Source organism: Ursus maritimus, unplaced genomic scaffold (genome assembly GCF_017311325.1).
Source record: "Ursus maritimus isolate PB19 unplaced genomic scaffold, ASM1731132v1 scaffold_18, whole genome shotgun sequence".
Classification (NCBI taxonomy): Eukaryota; Metazoa; Chordata; class Mammalia; order Carnivora; family Ursidae; genus Ursus; species Ursus maritimus.
Genome location: NW_024424230.1, coordinates 12,420,925 through 12,444,988, shown reverse-complemented (window position 1 = coordinate 12,444,988; position 24,064 = coordinate 12,420,925). Strand labels below are relative to the sequence as shown.

General features: G+C 39.6%; 1 protein-coding gene across 1 annotated transcript; it reads left to right on the top strand.

Moving 5' to 3' along the window:
• The first annotated feature begins 179 nt into the window (after positions 1-179).
• SERPINB10 (serpin family B member 10) lies at positions 180-20,036 on the top strand. Its single transcript, XM_008704842.2, has 8 exons — positions 180-328; positions 3,762-3,938; positions 6,199-6,264; positions 6,682-6,819; positions 8,704-8,821; positions 14,460-14,602; positions 17,582-17,737; positions 19,117-20,036. The coding sequence occupies exons 2-8, from the start codon at positions 3,771-3,773 to the stop codon at positions 19,519-19,521; spliced, it is 1,194 nt and encodes a 397-aa protein (XP_008703064.1). The 5' UTR covers positions 180-328; positions 3,762-3,770; the 3' UTR covers positions 19,522-20,036.
• Positions 20,037-24,064: the final 4,028 nt, after the last annotated feature.

The following is a 24,064-nucleotide window of genomic DNA, read 5'->3' as shown; positions in this document are numbered from 1 at the left end:
GAGAAGAGAGTAAGCAAGGGAAGTGTGAGTTACAATTTGTCAGAGCTCAGGTTTCTGCATGCAGACAGACAGGGAAAGTGTGGGTAATTAAGTCATTCAAGCAAAACCTTCATTGTTGATCTTTGTCTTTGTATTTGAGCTCCTGGCCAAGATAAACCTGAAACGAAGAGTGTATGGGCTTGTAAAAGTGAATCAGAGGGTGGGGCCAAGAAAAGGGAGGTGCTAGAATTTTTAAAGATGATTTCTACAGTTAAAAGTTACTTAACTCACTCACGATCTCTTATTAAAGGAACCAGTTGCCAATTCTGCTCCAACAGAAGAAAACAAGGTATTGTAAAGGTTTCTTTGTTTAAAAATGTTTATTTATGTTTTCCTTCTTTATTGAAGTGTCTAGCTGAGTAACAAATGATCGAGCCTTCGAAAACAGAAATAGTAGGTAAAGCTCCATCCCCACCTCCTCAAGAATTCTGTGCAAGTCAGACAGATTTAACCCCTCGCTGGTTCAAAGTTTGTATGGGAAAGAGGGCAAAGGGGGAGAGAGAACATTCATTTAAAAGGAGCTAGAAAAATGGTTTTACCAGGAATTGGGAAGCTGTGAATGGAATCTCCTCCAGTCACATTTCTAGATTGGCCTCCTCTGTATCTGTCAACATAGGCAAAGAGAAATAGAGTATTCTCAGAATAATTGAGGCCAACCCCTTCTAACCCTTCAGAAGAGCGGGCTTGGCAATATGAATTTGATCCCCATTATCAATGTGTGAAATTAATGGTTCGGCTCTCTTTCCCTGTCCTCAGCCAACATCCCGTCCTGGGCACCACTCCATGGGCTGTTAGCTTTCTTCTCTTCCATTGAGTAGCCTAAGCCCCAAACTTTCATTGTGTGCTCATTGTAAAACATCCCCAACTATTGCTTCCCTCAGAAAATGGCTTTGGGTAAGTATAGAAGTGCTGAGGGGAGATGTCATCCTCTGGTAGGCACAGCTCTGAGAAGTAGGCACTATCATTAGTATCACCGGGAAGGCATGGAGTCTTGGGTATCCTTTTACGGAAAACGGGGTGAGGATCCTTCCCACTTCCTCTTCCCTCCTTTCTTCCTCCTCCTGTTCACCTTCTTTCCTCACCCAATCCCTCCCTTTTACCGTTAAAATCTTGAAGACAATGAGATGCAATGACAAAGGTGATTGTATTCAGAGTCCAGAGAATGGGATTGCAGTGATAACTTTGCTCTTAGCTTGCTGTGCACATTGGGCAGAACATTTAAACTCTCTGGGCCTTAGTTTTTTAGTAGATAAAACAAGGCAATTGGACTAGAGGGAACTCCAAAGTTCTTCGGGGCTATGTGTATCTATTATGCAACATTTTGATGAATGACACTATCCTTTCATTATTTTCATAGTTCTCCGGCTTTTCCCCTAAACCCTTGAGAGATTGAAATTTTACATATTTTGCATATATATTTGTATGTATTGTGTGTGCGTATGTGTGTGTGTGTATACTGACACATCTGAAAACTGCAGAGAACAATTAATTTATTTTGAAAATGGCATAGTAGGTTTCTGATCTAGACATTTATAATTGTCTTTGAAAAAATCATTGTCTAACCCTTGTATGGATGAATTATTCCTATAAAACATCATCCTAAAATTCTGCGTCCTTCAGGAAGCACTTTCCACTCGGGTTAGATTTTACCAATGGCTTAACACGTCTATAAATTTTTTGTTAAAAAAATGGCAGGAATTATTCTTCTGTGTTCTGGACAATACCTCATATATTAGTGATGATATTAACAAGAGAATTAATGAAGCTGAAGATAACTGGATATTAACGTTCCACAAGTAATTAGCTCTTTCATTAGATAAAATTATTGTTTTCAGGAATTTGTTACAAGTAATTAAACTCTAGAATAACCATAAACCGTAGGTAGAAAGAGAAAAAAATCTCAGGCCCTAAGATATTACTTTCTCCTCCCTTCATGGTAAGTATGGTTTGAGGAGCCAAGCGTTTTCCATATGAATGTAATTCATGAATTCTAAAGAGATAAAGCTTAACTTGGAGGCAGTAAACAAAGTATCATCTGGATGAATATAGCTGTAAAGAGATTAGGGAGGTTATTTCCAAGATGGCACTGAATCTATCAAGAAAAAGTACATACTGGCAAGTTTCGAACATTTTGTTGAGAGCGTAGACTTACTACAAAACTAGAGTCGTCTTTTTTCCTTAGTCAAGTAATACCAGCCAAGGATTATCATCATCCTCAGCAATAGGCAGGAGCTGCAACTGAAGCAGGACTTAGAGGGGAAATTCTTTGACTAAGTGTAATCCTATGGTGAGGAGGGATTTCAACAGGATCACCGTTAATCCAATTCATGATGAAACCAAAACTTGGCCTACACGCTCCTCTCCCTTGATTCAACTATTTGACTGGAGAGAACTCCTGACCTTTCTGAAGTTCTAAGGGCCAGGTGATGTCAGTATAAGATAAAGTTCTATACAACATTGGCACTAATGGGAAATTTTAGACCTAGGAAGTTGATTTATTTTTAATCATTTAACCAGTTTGAGAGATTTTTTGGCTATAAAATGACATCAGATTGAAGTAGTTATTTCTTTGATAAAACCCAAGTCTTAAAGGACTGAAAATGTCTGGCGATTAGAGGTGAAATTTAGAGGTTGAATATAATTTTTTTTTAAATGAGAAAAACAGTTCTTTTGTTCAGAAGACCAGTTTCAGAGGGTCCCAAGTGAGTGAGAATAAGGGCAAAGAGCCTTGACTTCTCTACTTCTCTATGGGCATTTCCCACCAAACTGTGTATGGTTTCAAGTTTGGGTGGATAAAAAATGGCGGCTGGAGCCTAAACAATGAACATCGTAAAGAAATAATAGACAAGTATTTATAAGATCCATTTTGTGTAAAGTCCGGAGCGAGGTGTTGTTGAAGGTACAGAAAATTTTACTCTCAAGGAACTTACCAGGGAGTTGGAAAGATATAGAGATGTGAAGACAGAACTAGCAGTGGGATAAATGTCAATAAGGGGCAAAAATGATGTTGTGGGACATAACGCCGCTGTGCACAAGAGATCGGGAAAAGCTTCTAAAGAAAAGGAGAAACTGGAACAGAATTGGATTTCAATAGAGTAAAGGAGGATCAAAGCATTCCAGGAACAAAGAATATCATAGCTAAAGGCATGAATGAATAAATAAGGTTAAGAAGTATAAAAATATGGGTGATAGATAAGTGAGAAAAAGAACAAGGTTTCTTGAAAAAATGTCTAGCGATTTCTCATCTACTGTGTAAAGTCAGCAGTCACGTGGTGCCTTAGAAAGCAGCACAGGGTGCTGAGACCTGGTTCTACTACCATTTTTATTGTGGTTTTCTCAGCAAGTTGCTGCCGACTGACGAGCACCCAACTGTTACTCTGCTGCGCCTTAGCACTAAAATTTGAGCAATCCCCTCAAACTCTCCAGACTTCGGTTTTCTAATATATAAACTAAGAATGTTGGCGTGGGATTTTCCTATAGTTCATTCAACTGTTACAAATAGGTACACGTGTAAAGATGAATGAAAATATGTGCATATAAAACGGATGGACATATATACGTTCTATATACAATATAAAATCGAATTAGATAATACATATTTTTGTCATTTCAAGAAGAGGTGATTAAAGAAGATAGTTGTGTCAGCCGCAAGTAGAATACAAAAGTAAAATAAGTGGAAAGGATTATTAACAAGTTTTCCATCTCTGCTTTATTTTTCCTAGGTTTTCCCAATGGACTCTTTAGTCAAATCAATCAACCAATTCGCCCTGGACTTCAGCAAAAAGCTGGCTGAATCGGCTGAGGGCAAAAATATTTTCTTTTCTCCCTGGGGCATCTCGACCTCGTTGGCCATGGTGTATTTGGGCACTGGAGGTACCACGGCAGCCCAGATGGCCCAGGTGAGTGGGAGAGGTCGAACACCCTCTGTGGCCTTTAAATAGAGTGCTTGCTTTAACTGCTACCGTCATTTGCTTCCTGAAGTCCATATAGCTTACATTTACAGCCATATCCTTCAAAACAGAAGATACGCTTAAACATTTTTTTTAGGCCGTAAAAAGACATCTGAGAAAGAGAATCAACTGGAAAACTGCTGCTTAAATAACCACATAAGAGCCCATGTTCCCTAGCAAGTTCAAATAGAGACACAATAAGCTTATTGGGTTTGGTTCAGCACCAGAAACAATTTTATATTGATTATTAATGTATTTCAAGAAGTAATGGATCATACTTTATTTTTTATTTTTAATTCCAGTGAAGGTAACATATGGCGCTACATTAGTTTCAGGTGTACAATATGGTGATTGGACAGTTCTGTACTTTACTCAGTGCTCATCATGACAAGTGAGCTCTTAATCCCCTTCATCTATTGCCCCCATCCTGGCACCTACCTGCCCTCAGGTAACCCTCTCTTTGTTCTCTGCGGTCAAGAGTCTAGTTTTTTGTTTGTCTCTTTTTTCTTTGTTCATTTGTTTTGTTTCTTAAATTCCACACGTGAGTGATAGCATATCGTTTTTGAATGGCTCATACTTTAAATAATAGAATTAGTCATCATCTTTCCAACCTCAGAAAGATTTTCCTGAAGACACAAATAGAAAAATAGGTGAATCCAGTTCTTCGTGCTTTGTTTTGTTGTTTCTGTGTTCAACCCCTGGTTGTCTGAATGAATGTAAAGAACCCATTGAGAGCATTAAAATAACAAAACAATAGTATTGTATAAGCAATGCTGGATTTGCTGTAAGCATCTTCAAAGCACTGTGCATGTGTGCACGCGCAAGTGTAGCCATAGATAGCAAACTTATAATTTAAAAAGCCATGTGTATATGTGTGCATGTGTGCAAACATATAACTACATGTGTGTGTGTGTTTTAAAATAGAAATAGAAAAGAGCCCTAGGGGCGCCTGGGTGGCACAGCGGTTAAGCGTCTGCCTTCGGCTCAGGGCGTGATCCCGGCGTTATGGGATCGAGCCCCACATCAGGCTCCTCCGCTATGAGCCTGCTTCTTCCTCTCCCACTCCCCCTGCTTGTGTTCCCTCTCTCGCTGGCTGTCTCTGTCTCTGTCGAATAAATAAATAAAATCTTTAAAAAAGAAAAAAAAGAAAAAGAAAAAAAAAAGAGCCCTAAATCATGCAATAGTCAAAAGGCCAAATGATAGGATTTCCACTCAAGGTGGTGCCCTCTGGGCCCAATACAGAAAACAGCACAGCCAGCAATTCTGAATGAAATAGGCAGAACTTATCTTCTGCCAGCTTGGGCCACCCTTATTCTTTTAGTTCACAAGATATTGTGTAGTTTAAAACAACAACAAAATTCTGGTTCACCCCTAATTAATAATCGGTTAATTATTATAAGGTTTAACTGTTAATGTGATAGACAATCTTAGATGGATTCCAACTTGGGTCCATTTCATATAAATATATCGCTCTGTGTTTCTTGCCCTTGCTTTATCTAAATGCTATTTATATATTAATAGCAACACTTTGCAATTGAGACTGAGTCGCTCATGTACCCCTGTCTGTCACTGGGTGTCAGTCAGCGCAAGCTTGGTAAACTAGAATTTATTTCTCATTGTGAGCTGGGTCCAGGCTGTGGGAGCTGGAATTATCACCTTGTTTTCTACTGCTGTACAATTCAGGGGAAGCAAGCATATCCACATCCTTCTCGTTAACTTCTAAATGAAATGCTGGCGTGGACACAAAGAATGCGTCTATAACTGTCAAGTGGGATAGACAATGAGATCTGAAACACTTCACTAGAATCGACAACTAAAATCCCTGAATTTTCTGGATAATGGGAGCAATGGTGGCTTATGCTTAAATCATCTAAATGCTCTCAGTTGACCACCTAGCTTTCAAAACAACCGTAGATAAAAAAGTAAAACATGGGATACCTCTAAGGATCTTCCCAACATCATCTTACATGTCCTATAAAGAGTATAAGAATAAAGAGACTAGCTACTTAAACAGGAATTTAAAAGATTTATTTAAAGGCTGCTGTTGACTTATTCCATCCATCCAATTAACACATCATTTAAGTGAAATCGGAGCCCCCTGGTAATTAATTATATGTTCTGTAGTGATGGGAACGACTGACTTGTATTTGCTGATGAGAATTTCAGATGGTTAGTGTGTTCACATATTGCCTTTTTATTGAAATGACAGGTGCTTCAGTTTAGCAGAGACCAGGACATCAAATCTTGTCCTGAAAGTGAGAAGAAAAGAAAGACGGTATGTCTTATTTTTAATGTGCATTTGATAATTAAGTAGACAACACTTGCAGCACATGTATTTTAGTGGCTGATTTAAGCAACCCTTGACAGGGAACTTCTCTTAGAAAAATATCATCAACTATAGAAAAATTTTCAAGATACAAAAATGTGTACGCTTTTTGGAAGGGTCGTATTCTTTCCCTTTATCTCTCTCCATTTTTTTCTTCCCCTTCAAAACTGCCCCACCTTCAAGCTCGTTCTTGCCTTGACAAACTAAATGTGAAGAAAACAATGCCTTAACAACTTTTAAATTCTTGCACTGCTAACATTAAAGAAAATAGTTTTTCTCTACTATGCAATTGATTTCAGCTTTTGTTTGCATATAGCTAGTTCGTGTTCAATGTTTTATTTGACTATTTGACCTTTTCTTTTAAAGGAATTAGGTTTGGGCAAGGTAGAAGAAATACAGTCTCACTTCCAGACGCTTATCTCAGAAATCAGCAATCCCAGCAAGGCTTACATACTTAAAACTGCCAACAGGATATATGGAGAGAAAACCTACCCATTTCACGCTGTAAGTGCAAACATGTCGTTTTAAGCTGATGGGAAAGACAGAGCCCTATGAGACCAATCAGTAAACTCTTTGTACATTTCTCTAGAGACCCCAGGGACAATGTTCATGTCTGGGGTCAGCATTTCTGGTAAATAATCATTTAGGTCACTAATAAGTGTCTAGTTGTAAAGGAAAGCAGTAATGGGTCTCAAGCCAGACCTAGTGATCAGATCTTTATGCTCAGAATAAAGGGGTCCACCTCAGCTGATGAACAGGTACAGAAGTGTGGTTTGCGTCATCTCTGGGTTAGGCTTTGTTTCACGGGGAATGGAGCAGAAGACGCAGAGTAACTCAGCAGCGTCGATCTGCAGGAGCGGAGGGCGGAGCTGGTCCTAGGAGAGCGGCTGGAGACCATGGGCTCAAATGTACACAGTCATGGACAGCATGACTTTAGAGACTTTAGGAAAGACTCTTAACATGGAATACCATCACCTTCTCCCCTTCTCGGATGGTTGATACCCCACAATGCAGACCATGCTTTTGTGCTCAATTCAGATTTAAGGGCTCTTCAGCCAAGCCAAGCACTGACTTTCCCATTCGTCCATCACATCTCATCTCGTAAGAGAGCAGAAGGACCCAGGTACCCCGAGGGCCAAGAGCAAGGAAACTGGATAGGGTGGAGGGGCAGCAGTAGAAAAGATAAAGCTGTCTTGTGATATCGAGCAGTGCTGTCCTTGCCCTTAGCAAGTGAATTCGGGGAGCTCAGGACTTGGGCTGTGTAATGACTAAAGGCAGAAAAGCATCCAAACGAGGCCTGAAAGACATACCCATTGCCGGTAGTCTGGGGCGTTCCAGTTTGGTCCAGAAGTAGGAGGTATTTGAGTGGGGCAGGCACTTAGAGATGAGAAGGACACGGAGAAAACGAGACATTTTTTACAATGTCCACAAGCCCTGGATATGCTTGGAGAGGTTGATCAGAACCCAGGAGTCAACACAGGGAATGGTGCCTCGTGAATCTTGAAGCCTTCCTTTTTGACCAGATTATAATTTCTATAGAATTTAGACTTCCTAATCTTTGAACCACTGCGTGAGGCTGAATTAACTCAGCACTCTTTACTGCACACAATGCCTCCACCAACTAATAAACTGACGGAGTGCGACAGCTGTCCTGAAGAACAAATGATGCTCCCGTGGCAGGTGCCCTCGTAAGCCCGCTTCTGACGACGGCCACCAGAAGGGATGTTGAAGGGCGTCGAAGGGCGTCGAAGGGCTGGAGGACGAGGCCAGCTTTCTTCCCTCAGACGGCCTGCTGAACCTTTGCTTAGCAATCCATTTTCACGGCAGCGTACAGCTCTGCTCAGGGGCCCTCCACAGTCCTTGGGCACTTAGAGTCCATGGCAGGAGGCTTCACTTTGGTTCCAGCTCTGTGGCAGAAAGCCAAGCGCAACTGCCAATACGTCTTAGTCACTGGAGTCAGTCCCGGGATTCCTAGACTTCTCTCCCTTTTCATTCCAGCCCCACTTCACAGGCATGAATAAACATAGGAAAAGGTAGGAGTGTTTGGGTGGCTCAGTCCATTAAGCATCTGAGTCTTGGTCTTGGGGTTGTGAGTTCAAGCCCCACGTTGGGCTCCATGCTGGGCGTAGAGCCTACTTAAAAAAAATAGGGAGGGTATGGGAGCCCCAGGACTGTGGGAGTCAGGCCTTCCTTCCTACCTGGACCTCTGCACGGCTAGTCTGTGCCCAGCTAATTTTAAAGAGGGGAGTGTTTCGTCTTTGACCAAAATGGGAGTATGGAAAGACGGAAGGGAACAACAGAGTGGGGGTTTGCAACTGTCCATCGATAGACTTGATTTCTCAGTTTTGGACAAACTCTACAAAAGGATATTTTACCTATATCTTCCAGAAATATTTGGAAGACATGAAAACATACTTTGGTGCAGAACCACAGTCTGTGGACTTTGTGGAAGCTTCTGGACAAATCCGAAAGGAGATCAACTCTTGGGTTGAAAGTCAGACTGAAGGTAAGCTTTCACCAAGCTGCTTGGGAAAGTGCCTTTTCCAAGCATTGTTGTATTTTTGAATTTGCTTTGTGTGTAAGTACGTGTATTTCTTAACGAGAATTATGGACACATTCTAAATATGCGGAACATTTCTTTCTATTCACGCCCATGATTTTCAGATCCATAGCTTTCCCAGTAAGTCTTATCTAAAACATATAAGTAAGATACCCACTTTACTAAGTGGGCAAGAAAATTCTTATATCCCAATAATTGCAAAGAGGAGCCTAGGGGCAAAAAGCAGGAAAATGCAAAGGGGAAAGTTGAAACACTACTACATTTGTGATTTCTAAAGAAAAATAGCTAGTAATTAATAACGAAATTGTGACATTAAATGTGTTATATAATCTTAAGTAATTTTCAAAATGAGGTCATGTAGTATACAGGGGGCTAAGCTGCTGTAGCAGAGAGACCTGGAATACAGTGGCTTAATGATAAGGTAGAAGTTTATTGTTCTTTCACATAATAGTCAAAAGGCAGATAAGCATTCCGTTGCTGAGGCAATCCGGAGACCCAGACTGGTGGGTCAGCTCTGCCACCCTCAAAACATGGCTTTCGTGTTTAAGTCTAGATGATTCTTGCATTTGTCATTTTAAAGTCACCAGGAAATGGGGAAAAGAAAGCCTCTTTGCGTTTAAGGAGATGACCTGAAAGTTTCACACATCAGTTGCACCCATATCCCAAACTCAGCTACCTGGCGCGCTTCAGGCTCCGGGGACCCACGTGTCCTGATATGCTTGGGTCTTTCCTGGATTTAGCCCCTGAAGACCTCTCAGTCCCAGGCAAACCAGGATAGTTGGTCACCTAGACTTGCTGTAATAAAGATCTATAAGATGTACTTTTTAGTCACACACTCACCTAAAAGTTGAACGTTCTATTTCTTTTTTTATTTCAATTTTTTATTTAAATTCCAATTAACATACAGTGTAATATAGTTTCAGGTTAAAATTCAGTGATTCGACACTTCCATAGGACACCCAGTGCTCATCACAAGTGCCCTCCTTAATCTGAATCACGGGTTTAACCCACCTCTCCTCTGGTGATCCTCAGTTTGCTCTCTAGTTAAGAGTCTGTTTCTTGGTTTGTCTTTCTCTTTTTTCCCCTATGATCATTTGTTTTGTTCTTAAATTCCACATGAGTGAAATCATATGCTATTTGTCTTTCTCTGACTGACTTATTGCACTTAGCATAATACTCTCTAGTTCCACCCACATCACTGCAAATGGCAAGGTTTCATTCCTTTTTCATGACTGAGTAATATTCCATTATGTATATAGACCACATCTTCTTTATCCCTTTACCAGTCAATGGACGCTCGGGCTGTTTCCATAACTTGGCTATTGTTGATGGTGCCGCTGTAAACATCAGGGTGCATGTGTCCCTTTGAATTAGTACTTTTGTACCCTTGGGTAAATACCAAGTAGTACAATTGCTGAGTGATACAGTAGTTCTATTTTTAACTTTTTGAGGAACCTCCATACTGTTCTCCAGAGTGGCTGCTCCAGTTTGCATTCCCAGCAGTGCAAGAGGGCTCCCCTTTCTCCACATCCTGGACCACACCTGTTGCTTCTTGTGTTGTTGATTTTAGCCATTCTGACAGCTGTGAGGTCAGAGCTCATCGTAGTTTTGATTTGTGTTTCCCTGGTGAGTGATGTTGAGCATCTTTTCATGCGTCTATTGGCCACCTGGATGTTCTTTGGAAAAATGTCTATTCATGACTTCTGCCCATTTCTTACCTGGATTATTCATTTTGGGGATGTTGAGTTTTGTAGGTTTTTTAATTTCTTTTGGATACTAACCCTTTATCAGATAGGTCATTTGCAAATATCTTCTCCCATTCCATAGGCTGCCTTTTAGTTCTGTGGATCGTTTCCTTCGCTGTGCAGAAGCTTTTTATTTTGATGAAGTCCCAATAGTTTGTTTCTCCCTCCCTCTTTGCTCACACAGCACTTGGTGTGAAAGTTCACTTTGACATGCACCACACTGTTATTGAATTTAACTGCTGAAGCCTCCCCGACCAGACTCAAGGGTCCAAGTGCAATGATGCTGCCTGATGCGAGTTTCAGCTCTGAATCACTAGCACACAGCAGGCCTGCTAATTGTCGTTGTTCAGAACGTTAATGCTTATTGAAATGCCCGGAGGAAGTTGGCAGCCCTGAATTCTCAGTTCCTTTTTCATTGAACTAATGACTCAAAAGCCATGGTGAAGCAACACTGACCATTTTACTTAACTTATGCCTGATTTGGATTCATTCAAAAGCAAGCCTGTTTTTAGAATTACAGATCAGCTAGCATTTACTGAGCACTCGTACTGTTTCAGTTGGCAGGAGGACAAAATGGGATTGCACAGGCAAAAGCGTGTTGTAATACACGACACAAATTCAGCATGGCAGACGTGACTGTAAGAATAGTCTGGGGCTGAACTAAATCTAAGGCCTCAAATTCCTAGCCCAGTGCCCATTATGTTGTCTGGAAGAGAGAGGGGGGAGCCCTACGGATAGGAAGGCTAAGAGCAGTTAATCTGCCATCTTTACATGTGAAGCAAAGCTTTTTAGAGCCGAGAGGAGAGCCATGGTCTGGTGCTGCGGAAGCTCGCTTCTTCGGGTCCTTGCCCTGCCTCTCCAGCACAGACCGCCACCCTCAAAGAACATGACCAGACCCAACTAGGTCTAGGTCACACAGCTGCCAGGGAGATCTTCCTGTGATGACAGAAATGTGCCATAAGTCTGCCCTGCCCAGTGTGCTAGGGTCACATGCTCCATCCACATGTGACTATAGATGAGTTGAAATGTGGCGAATGTGACTGAGGAACTGAATTTTTAACTGTACTTCATTTGAAGTAATTTAAATTTAAGGAGCCATGTGTGTCTAGTGGCTACCATATTTGACAGCACAGAAGTTTTGCTTTTGAGGAAGAACTGAATTAATCATCTTAAATTATGGAGGAAAGAGTAGACTTCAGATTACAGTTGCTATAGGGTCAAGATATAGGATAGACACGCTTTGAAAAATCCTCTGTTGTCACACTACTCGTAAAATGAGAGTTCCTCCAAAGTAAGCTAACCCAGGGCATGGTCAGAATCTTTTATTTCGCCTCTATTCCCTGCATCCCATGACCTCATTGCTCCAGCTGGCAAGGCTGGCTCTATTTCTTAGAAGTGGAATCTTCCAAAGAGGAAGAAAGCCGTCATCTTTCTGTATTTTCTCTTTACATATTGAACACAAATATCGGCTATTTGAAGGCTATTCAACAGCAAATAAGGTCAGGACTTAACCAGCTATTCAGGAACTTTGTCAAGCCAGAGTTCTGCACCTCCTTAAGAAAAAGTTACCAGAAACTCTTCGGCATGATTACGTTCCATCTGAATCACCTGAAAGAAGCTTCTTTCCTTAAGCTTTCAAGTAGACCTTCTTTCAAGTAGTCATATGGATACTGGCACGTACTCGGCATTCAGAGTCAAAGTCTCAGTGATAGTGTCAGTTATATGTTGCAATTTTTTTTCTGGTTTGTCTTCTTTATAGCCTATAAGCCACTTAAAAGTGGGTGTTGGCGAAGGTTATTGTCTACATGTTTGTAATCTCAAAATCTCTCATGTGCTTGGCACACTGGGCACTCTAATGTCACATTAATAACTCTGTGCTCTGCAGGACTTTACCCTGAATATCTTCAAAGATTATCGCTCCCATGACCTCAAACTACCGAGGGTGTGTGCAATGAACCAGCCAGTAGGTGGCACTTCAGCTCTAAAGAGTAGGGCAAAATCAAGGCCAAATTTGGTTCTGTGTGTTGCTTTTTTTTTCTTCTTCAAGATTTTATTTATTTATTGGATAGAGAGAGACAGAGCGAAAGAGGGAATAAAATATTATATATATATAATTAATATATAAGCAGAAAGAGAATAAGATAGATATGGAAATATTGACAAATGTGTGTATAATATATGTATTTTCTAGCATTCTCTGCTGAGCAATGACACCCCAGTAATAATGAGCATAGCTCATGAGCATAGCTATATCCACACTTGATTTCTAAAACCATCCTTCAAACAACAACAACAACAACAACAAAACCCAAAAAAATGTAACCAGGGCTCCTGGAAGAAATGTTAATTCTAGGGCTGGGACATGGAAAGCACCAGATAAACCTTAGGACATATTGTGGTACCAGAATGTAAGGGAATGCTCAAAACATTTGAGAACATGTCAAAAGGACATAGGAGCCAACACTAGGTTTCCAATAACCAAATCTGGGACAATTAGAGCAACAAAATAGGTAATGATAGTAATAAATTATAATCCATAGGGTAAAACAATTATCCATGAGTCTATACTGATATAAATTGTCGAATACCTAAATAAAAGGAGGAGATGGGAAATTTCTTCTTCACAGTAGAATTCCAGTTGACAAATGGTGAAAATTGAAGCAAATAGAAGGAATGGTGAAAATTGAAAATAACCATTTGGCAAACACCACAGTCATCATTGTTTTAGACAAGACCACCAATGAATGCTAAAATCGGTGGGCAAAAGTTTGATGAGAAACATGAACCTTCTGTGGTCACGAAGTAGCTTCTCACATGATACTTATGAATTACAAAGGGAAAACGTTGTAGTTTTATAGTGAGAAACCTGTGGAAATCAAACCATCAAAGTTAACATCACCCATAATGGGAAATAGGAACATAATTTATTTCCTGGTATGATTCATTGGGAGGCACAGAACATTGCTTCTGTGGTTGCGTTGGTGGCCTAGGGCTGCCATGACAGATTACCACAAGCTGGATAGTGTCAAACAATAGACATGTATTCTCCCATAGTTCCGGAGGCTTCAACCTGAAATCAGGGTGCGAGCAGGGCCATGCTTCCTCTAAATGCTCCAGGGAAGCCATTGTTCCATGCCTCTCTCCTAGTTTCTGGTGGTTGCCGGCAACCCTTGACATTTCTTGACTTACGGACACTTCAGTCTCTGCCTCTGTTAGCACATAATCTTCTTCTTTAGGTCTGTCCTACGTCTGTGTTTTCACATGGTCTTGTCCTCTCTGCGTGTCTATGTCCAAATGTTCCTCCTCCTGTAAGGACATCAGTTATTAGGTTAGCGCCACCCTAATCCAGGATGACTTCATCTTAACTTACTTAGATCTGCAGAGACCCTATTTCCAAATAAGAGCACATTCACAGGGACTGGTAGTTAGGACCTAACATATCTTTCCGGGGGACACAATTGAGGAAACATCAGACAAATCTGAACTGCGAATTGAGGGACACGCTACCAAGCTTCTTCAAAAGTGTCAAAGTCATGAAAGACAAAGAAGGAATGAGGAACTATCTCAGATTCAAAGGCACTAAGATGAAATGACACCTAAATACAACTTGAGATCTTGGATTGAATTCTGGTCCAGAAGAAGGACTTTACTGGAACAGTAGGTGAAATTTAAATAGGACCTGTTAGTAATAGTCTATTAATGCTAAGTTCCTGGTTTGGATCATTGATGGAAATAAGGTATTATCACTTAACACTATTTCATAATTATCATTTTTATAGGTGTGGCATATTGCCAGGATGTACCTATACCATTTGTAATCTGTCCTTTTGTTCTTGTAGGAAAAATCCAGAATCTCCTACCTGATGATGCTGTGGATTCTGCAACCAGAATGGTTCTGGTGAATGCCCTTTACTTTAAAGGAATCTGGGAACATCAGTTCCTCGTCCAAAACACCACAGAAAAGCCTTTCCGAATAAACAAGGTAGAAACCTTTTAATAATCGGCATGGTTTTTTACATGGCGTTGTAAAGGAGATTCTACTTGAAATTCACTCTTCTTTCTGAATATATGTTCTTGGAAAGTCTGGCTGTTACCAGGGCAGGCATGGCTGAGCTAAAAGCCAGGCCCATCCCACCTGGGAATTCCTCTTTCGTTGTTTCTTTCCTGAAAATAGACTATTCACATATTTTTATCACTTCGTCCTTGCTACGACTATGGTAGAGTAGATAAGGTAGGTATTATATTTATTTCCCAGATGGCAAAGTGACAGGAGCCATGCCTAAGTTAGAAATCTACAGAACTGTAACCCCCAACTCTTCACTATTAGTTCTGTTCTTATTCTACTCGACCAATACTCTCTTCTACCAAACTCTTACCCTTCCATAAGTAAAAGAAATACACATTTAAAATCTCATCTCTTTCATTGTTTTCTCTTTGTGTTAGGACACAACACACTAATTTTTGTGATAGGAACCCACTGCAGCAAGAAAGGAGGCTAATAATAAGGTGACAGATTCCCCTAGAATCCAAGGGCTGGAACGTGGCTGGACCTTGGAACTTGAGTGGAAACAAGGATTCAAATGTGGTCAAGATTCAGTCTCTATCTTTTCAACTCTGTTTCTCCCAGCATTCTTCCCTCAGTCTAAAGTCTAATTTTCTCTTCTTCCCAGCCCACAGTGGCAGAACATGGCTACTCACAACACTGCCTCTGTTTTCGAGACCAGTCTAATAGATTTCATTTTTAATTCCTAGGAAAGGAATTGATTAACCAACATTTGCTAAAGCTGTTTAGCCCTGGGGTGGGTCTTCTCACATAAACAGTGCTGCCAAGGACCCACTAGAGTAATTACGTGGATGTGTGCAATAGGCGGTTCTCAAACAATCGGTGGGATAAAGGTGGGGAAGGGACTGAACATACAATCGAATAGGCTAATCAGAAATGAGCCGGAAAGCTACCTGGCTTAGTATATCCACAAGGAATTTTCAGTTGCAAGTGATAAAAAGCATTCCAAAATAGCTCCAGTAAAATGGGATTGTACTAGCATTAGTTATGTAACTAAGAGGAACTGAGATGTCCAGGGAATCTCAAGACATAATCTCAGTTCTCTCTCTCTGCCCCAGTTCCCACTCCCTCTGGTTGTTGCCTTCATTCTCTGATACTGAAGATACGGTTTCTCTGTATGACCAGGGTATACAGTTGCCCCATCGTCAGCCTTAGAGCTTCACAATCCTAGTAGATAAAGAGTCTTTGCTGCTAGCTCTGACAGAATGTTCCCAAAGGAGGACTCTGTTTTGTGCCATTCATGTGTTCATCCCTGAAAAATCCCTGTATCATGAAGTGTCCTGAATGAACAGCCCTAGTCATATGACCACTACATTAGCAGACGGGTGGGACTTTGTGATTAACAGTTCCCTGTAGAATGGATAAATAACAAATGTCTACAACATCTGAATTGCAGGGTTTTGATTTTTTTATTACCATTGGATTTATTATAAATAGACTTCTTTAAAGAGCACTTTTAGGTTTGCAGAAAAATTGAGAGGAAAGTAGAGTTCCCATATACCCCCCCCCCACAATTTCCCTTATTATTAACAGTTTGTGTTAGTATGGTGCATTGTTGCAGTCAATGAGCCAATATTGGTACATTTTTACTAATTGAAGTCTATAGTTCACATTAGGGTTCACTTTTGGTCTTGAATAGTTCTATGGGTTTTGACTAATGCATAAGGTCATGTATCTGTCATTACGGTATCATTTGGAATAGTTTAACTGCCCGAAAAATGTCCTGTACTCCATCCATTCATCCTTCCTCCTAAATACCTGGCAACCTCTGATCTTTTTACTGTCTCTATTGTTTTGCTTTTTCTGGAGTGTCATGTAGTTGAAATTGTATAGTATGTAGCCTTTTCAAACTGGCTTTTTCCACTACACAATATGAATTTAAACATTCTCCCTGTCTTTCCCTGGCTTGATAGATCATTTCACATTACTGTTGAATAATATTCCATTATCTGGACATACTGCAGTTTGTTTAGCCATTCACCTATTGAAGGACATCTTGGTTGCTTCCACTTTTTGGCAATTATGAACAAAGCTGCTATAAATAATCTGTGTGCAAGATTTTGTGCAGACATAAGTTTTTAACTCCTTCTAGTAAATACTCAGGAGCACACTTGCTGGATCATATGGTAATACAATGTTTAGCTTTGTAAGAACCTGCCAACTGTCTCCCGAAGTGGCTTCTGCTTTGCATTCTCACTGGCAAGGAATGACAGTTCCTGTTGCTCCACATCCTTGCCAGCAGTTGATATTGTCAGCCATGCGAAAAGGTCCGTAGTACTATCTCATTGTTCTAATTTGCAATTCCCAAATGATGTATGATTGAGCATCTTTTCATATGCTGTATGTCTTCCTTCGGTGACGTATCTGTTCATATCTTTGCCTATTTTTAAAATTGGGTTCTTTTATTATCACTGAGTTTTTTTAAGTTCTTTATATATTTTGATACCAGTCCTTTATCAAATATGTGTTTTGTGAGTATTTCCTCCTGGCCTATTGTCTTCTTATTCTCTTAGTAAATTTCAGTGTTTATGATACTAAAATATTTTCTCAAACGTCTGCATGTGAAATACACCTTATTTAGTTGCTGAATCATTGACATTGGCATAGTTTGCATAGGATTAGGTACTTTTTAAAATCTTCAGTAGGATCCAGCTTGCTATGATTTATAGAGGTTGCCACAATAGCGTTATAAAAAGAAACTTCCACATCACTTATTGATAATGTTATCCAGTAGAACCCCTATTTCAGAGAGCAAGGTCCGAATAACTTTATTCAGCATTTTGCAGAGAATCACCAATTTTGCCAGGGTCCCAGACTACTGCGAACCAATTATGATAAAACAAAATTAAGCATTTGGCAAAACTCTTCCTCAGTGACTTTGCTACTTCCTTTCCATAGAGTACAAGCAAACCAGTGCTAATGATGTCCATGAAAGAAAAACTCCAAGTTTTTCACATCGAAAAGCCACAAGCCATGGGCGTTCAGCTCTACTATGAGAGCCGTGACCTCAGCCTGCTCATACTGCTGCCGGAAGATATCGAAGGGCTGGATCAGGTACCGTCTGTCTGCTGCGAACGTGGTTCTGATGTTTACCCCTCTGGGGAGAAGCATAAGACACGGTCTTCCTGTTTGTTCTTTGATGCCTGTAGAGGGAGACAACCAACGTACCTTGAGCCCCCAGGACTTTACCTTCACAGTGTCATTTAAGTTTATTAAAACTCTGCTAAGTTGGATATCACTATTCTTCAGAAAGTTTAAGTAATCTTGAGGCTCTCGCCCTGGGTAAACGAACAGTTTCTGTGTCAGTACTCCTGTGGTTTATCAGCCAGATTTCTATGAAGCCTGTCATAACTTTGGGCAGACCAATGTCTGAGCAATTTGTATATTTAAATTGAACGTTAGTTTCTCATGCAGTGGGTGGCCTGGCTTTCTTTGCACCGTGCATAACTTTTCATGTGTTCCAGATTCTCTATACTTCTAAGTTTCTACAGCCCTGCTAGAATGTAGAAGAGAATTCCAAATGGTATCATAAAATTTGTGAAACTGGAAAGAATGGTGAAAGTAAGACCAAGGGTGGACACTAAATCATTAGAGTCACACCCTTATCAGATAAGCCTTTCTTCCTGAGAGTGCAGGCTACTGAGCTGAATGTGTTGTCAGATTGCTAATGTACATCATTACAAGTAGGTAACTGACAGCAATACTTGGGTCCAGAAAACTCTCAAAGTAGCAAAAGCATGCAACCTGAAACAAACATTTTTAAAAAATCAAGCACAGTTTTTCACAAATATACTTATGCATATGCATGTACATATCTATATGTATTTATTATTTTAAAAATTTAAAATATAAAGAGGAGAAAAACACTCTCAAAAACTATACTAAAAAAACAGGCATTACTCTTAAGATTTGGAGATTTTCCTTTCTTTACTTTTCCTTCACTTTTTTTTTGGCATAGCTTATAGTTACTAATTTTATATTGCTGTGATTATATGGACATTTTATTTTATCTCAGATTTTGTTTTCGAAGAGCTGTCTCCCATGTTAATATAACAGATATTTTTTGGTGCCCTGGCACATAATTTACTCTCAAGTTTATGCTTGTGTGTAGACAGCACCCGAATGCATATTTATGTTGACTCATTTCCGTGTGTAGTTGATGTCTTGCAAGCTGGCATAGAAGTACGCCATTTTGAATCAAGGTCTAATTCTCCTGTATCCCGGCAACTACTCAGTGGCAACACAAAGGTTCTGTAGGTCAACAGTGTGAGGGATCTCATTACACAAAGAATTTCCAAATGTGCGTGCTTTGTTACCTTGGGTAACGGGAGGGATGATAATTCAACTGTGTAATATTTTGAGGTCTCACTCAACCATAATTCTCACTCCACTTTGGAATTGCTGACTCTCTCCTCCTCGTTCCGCACCTGCAGCTGGAAAAGGCCATCACCTATGAGAAGCTGAGCGAATGGACCAGCGCAGACATGATGGAATTGTATGAGGTGCAGCTGCAGCTCCCCAAGTTCAGGCTGGAAGAGACTTACGATCTCAAGTCAACCCTGAGCGGTATGGGGATGAGCGATGCCTTTAACCAGAGCAGAGCTGATTTCTCAGGAATGTCCATGGAGAGAAACTTATTTCTGTCCAATGTTTTCCACAAGTCTTTTGTAGAAATAAATGAACAAGGTACAGAGGCTGCAGCTGGCACTGGGAGTGAGGTGAGCCTTCGAACTAGACTCCCCTCCCTTGAATTTAATGCAAACCACCCGTTCCTCTTCTTCATCAGGCACAACAAAACTGACAACATTCTCTTTTACGGGAGATTCTGCTCCCCCTAAACCATGTATGTCTCTCGACAAACAAGACCATCTTCCGGTGTGAAAAGTGCATCAAAAGATGGAAAAACACAATTATAATAAAAACCAGTTTGCAGCTTGTATCTTTTCCACATTTGAATGTTAGCAAATAAACCTTGAAATAATGCATTCTAGTGATTTTATCATACCTATGTAGTTAGATCGGCAAATTTTATTTTTACCACTTAACGTTTTGTCTAAATGTCTTTTATTTGCATTTCGGAAGTACTATGTTATTCAATTGAATGCCTCACAATTTTTGAACTACTTGGTCACTGTATTGTCATTGTCACTTATATTTCACATGCCTCATTGAGCGAAGAAAAATCTTTACAAAGGTGATATATAGATTCTTAGTTTGAACAAATGTATAAAGATAATGTTAGATGTTAGCACCGCAGAAAAGCTGTTAGAAGTATACAGAATTCCCTGGATTATCTTTGCAACTTTTCTGTGAATCTAAAACTATTCAAAAATAAACATTTTATTAAAAATAATTATTGTGTAATAGTGTAGTCATACTAACATCCCTGCTTTAAAAAATCTTATGGAGTAGAAGAACACATTTCTTTTTAAAAAAGATTTTATTTGTTTATTTGAGAGAGAGCGCACGTGAGTGGGGGAGGGACAAAGGGAGAGAGAGAAGCAGACTTCCCACCAAGCAGGGAGCTCCAAGACTACGGACGCTGGGCTCCATCGCAAGACCCTGAGATTATGACCCGAGCCAAAGGTAGATGCTTAATTGCCTGAGCCACCCAAGTGCCCCTTGTTATTTAATTTCAGAGATTGATTATATTCTCTAAGTCATTTTTTGATGTTCATTTAATAAAAGGAAAGACTAGATCTGACACGAACAGTGTATAAATTAGTATAAGAAAATGTGTTTTCTGTATTAAATCTTGGCTCCGTGCTGTAGGATAAAAAAATGCCTTAGCTTCAAAGATAGGAAATTATAATATATGTGACATTTTATCATATCTACGCCTTAGCTCCAAAGATAGAAATTGTAATATATGTAACATTTTATCATATCTCTATGAAACATTTTGCCTCCCTCCACAATATCTCACACTAGGTAGCAGTGAAACAAATCCTTTGTGTCTGTGTTCTAGTAAATTATAAGTCCTTAAATATTATAAAGGAAGACCATTGTAACACTCTCAGGGACTGACAATCAGAGAGCATTAAACACGATATTTTTCAAACAAACAAGAAAGGAAAATGGATGATACTAGAAACTCCAGATGAGTAAGAATGAGATTAGTAGGAAAGTCTTACAAACCCTGTGCTATTTTTTGTATTTTTTTAAACATGTTTGAGTCTTAGGAGAGTCTAGTTCACTAGCCTTGTTAAGTCTTGATTTATTAGATTTATGGAAGTTCAAACGTTTGCAAAAGTGTGTTTGTGAACTTTGTAAGTTTGCCTTTAAAGGTGTTTAAAGCTTTTAAAAAAATCTGAAAGTTTGTGTAATCAGTGCCTAAACATTTAAGAAAAAAATAATTTATTTGCTGTTTAAGCACTGTGCTTTAATGTTTGAGAAAAATATTATTTTTACTTGATTGACAAATAATAAATTGCCTGCTAACTAAGGTATAACAGTAGGGAAAGTTGTTTCCTGCTTGTGAAATTACACCGTGGGAAGGAAAATCCCACAAACTTTAAACAACATTGCCCTTACCGGCGGGGTGGCCGACTAGGAAAGGAAAATGGGATTGATGAGTTTCTCATAGGGGAGAGCGCATTAGAAAGGTCATTGCCAAGGTTTGCCTGATCTGTGGAACGTTCGGGGGCACATTTGCCCTCAGTACACAGGAAACTGAAGAAATGGGGAAGAAGGCAGTAGGAACATAAGGAAAAAATGGTATTAAAAGAAAAAGGAATGCATTCATAGTACACTCCTTAACTCAGCAATGAATACTATTTATCTGTGATCAGGTTAACACTTAGGGCAAGTGAAATGGTGTGAGTGGTGTAAGAAGAGCGAATCCTCAGGCCCTAAATTAGGAAGGCAATAGATAATGTCTAAAATTGTTAGGTCAAAAATGGTAATACAGCCATATTATTTGGAAATATGGAGGCAGATATGAGGAGAAAGAGTGATTGCTTCTGGGGAGGTGGGAGGAGCGGATAGGAACCCGTTGTCTTTTCAATTATCTCCTCACTCAGAAACTCGCGATGTACAGAATTTATTTCCTTCTAATCTATCTATAGATTATGCTCACATGTAACTTTATTCCTAATTTACACTTAATATCCCGGGCTCCCGTGGCAATATTGTTTTGTTCTACTAATATTTACATTAGTATCCTGTCACGGACGTGGTAGAGTCTGATCTGTCCTCTGTTGTTGGGCATTTGTTGATTTTCTCTGTGCACGTGAAATAAAAAATGAAGTGGTCATCGTTCCGCATAATATTTTAACCCATTCCGTGAAATTCCTTGAAATGCATTTTTTCATTCAGAAAGTATAAATGTTTTCATGGCAATTTCTTTTCTTCTTTCTTATTACACCCATCCTTTTCTTTTCTCTCTTCCCTCCCCTCCCTGCCCCTCCCCTCCCCTCCCTTCTCTTCTCTTTTCAACACAATTCTGGAAGTAACTGGCACCCAATTTACAGCATCGCTTATGAAAAATAAGAAGTCATGCCCATCTTATCTTACCAACATTGGAAACCGATAGTTTTTATACTTGCGAATTCTATGTTTTAAAATGATAATTTTAATGTGCTCACCACCACTTCTTTCCTTTAGGGAGGCCGTAGTGTAGCATAGTGATTAAACAGGGAACTCGAGTCACACAGACCTGGTTTCCGATCCTCTGTCTGTTGCTTGGAGCAGTGCAGCCTGGGAACCAGAAACTTAAGGAGCTAAGGTTCAGTGTTTTGCTCAGGTATTTTCCAGCACCCACCTCACCCAGAGTGGTCCAGATTAAATGAAGTCTTGCAAGAGAACTCCAGGCTGGGATCTAGCACATAGTATATACTCAAAAAATATTATTCTTCTTTGAGGTTAACACTTTTTCATATAATGATTAGCCATTGCTTTTCTTTTTATTTCCTTTTTTAACGGTTAATTTTTAAATGTGAGTATAGTTGACACTGTTATATTGGTTTCAGGTGTACAATAGCCATTGCTTTTCTTTGTTGCAAACTTGCTAATGTCCTTTGCACATGTTTCTACTGGGGTCTGTTTTTTAAATCAGCTTTTCTCGAGCTATTTAAGTGACATTTAAAGATTTTTTTTCAAATATTTTCTTATTTTGGTATTCATCTTTTAATATTATGGCACCTTTTTGGCATATGGAAATCAAATATGTTTGGTCAAATGTATTGAACTTCTGTGATGGTTTTCAGATGACTCATCGTGAATGTGTTAGAATGCTCTGACTGGTAAAATGTTAATTTTGTAAATATTTAGAAAAGATGACAGAGCAGAGGGGTACTGCTCCCCACAGAGCTCACCTATTTATCTATAGGATTTCTCCACTGCATTTACAGACTTTCGGACTAATTGGGCCTTGTAATTCACCTCTTGTTCTCATCCCGATTCCTCCTTACCTACCCTACTCTTCCTAGAGTAAGGGCTCTTGGGCAGTGGTCACAACACAGGGCATTGGTGTCAGGTTAATCATTAGTTAATTAATATTAGTTAATTAATTAATATTAGTTAATTAATATTAGTTAATTATTATGATTATTAGTTAACTGTTATTGTTAATTATTATTTTCTTTTTAAAAAGTCTAGTATTCCAGGGGCGCCTGGGTAGCGCAGTCGTTAAGCGTCTGCCTTCAGCTCAGGGAGTGGTCCCGGCGTTCCGGGCTGGAGTCCCACATCAGGCTCCTCCGCTGGGAGCCTGCTTCTTCCACTCCCACTCCCCCTGCTTGTGTTCCCTCTCTCGCTGGCTGTCTCTATCTCTGTCAAATAAATAAATAAAATCTTAAAAAAAAATAAATAAAAAGTCTAGTATTCCAAATGCGCTGACCTCTTCTGTGATGCTAAGTGGCTGATACTAGCAGAACACCTAGCAAGTTTTCTTTTTAAAAAATGCCATTGATGCCTTTAGGCAAAGGTGTGTTTTACCTATGAATGTGAAATCAACAGCTTTTGAAGGATTGTGAAGTGATCATTTGAGAACATCCATTGGCCTGTTTTTCCATCGATGTATGATTTCATTACTAGAAAAAGATGTTAAAACTCTCACATATGGGCACTTAAAAAACTTGCAAATATAATTTTCCTAAACTTCACAAAAATCTTCCGAAAAGAAAAAATTTGGTGGGTTTCTAACTGTTCAAATACTGAAAGTACATGCTGAAAAATCTGGGTTTGCAAAAGCCAATGATTTTCAAGAGAATAAGTAGATTTTCAATATTAGATCTCAACCAGAAATCTTTGTACAGCTAGCATGTGAATGCAAATCAAGTATCAAGGTTTAGTCAGTAGAACGAATGATGATGCTTTATTCTATTTTAATCAACCCATTTCCTTGGAAGCATTTCCTTGTGACAGCTCTCAATTCAAGTTTAG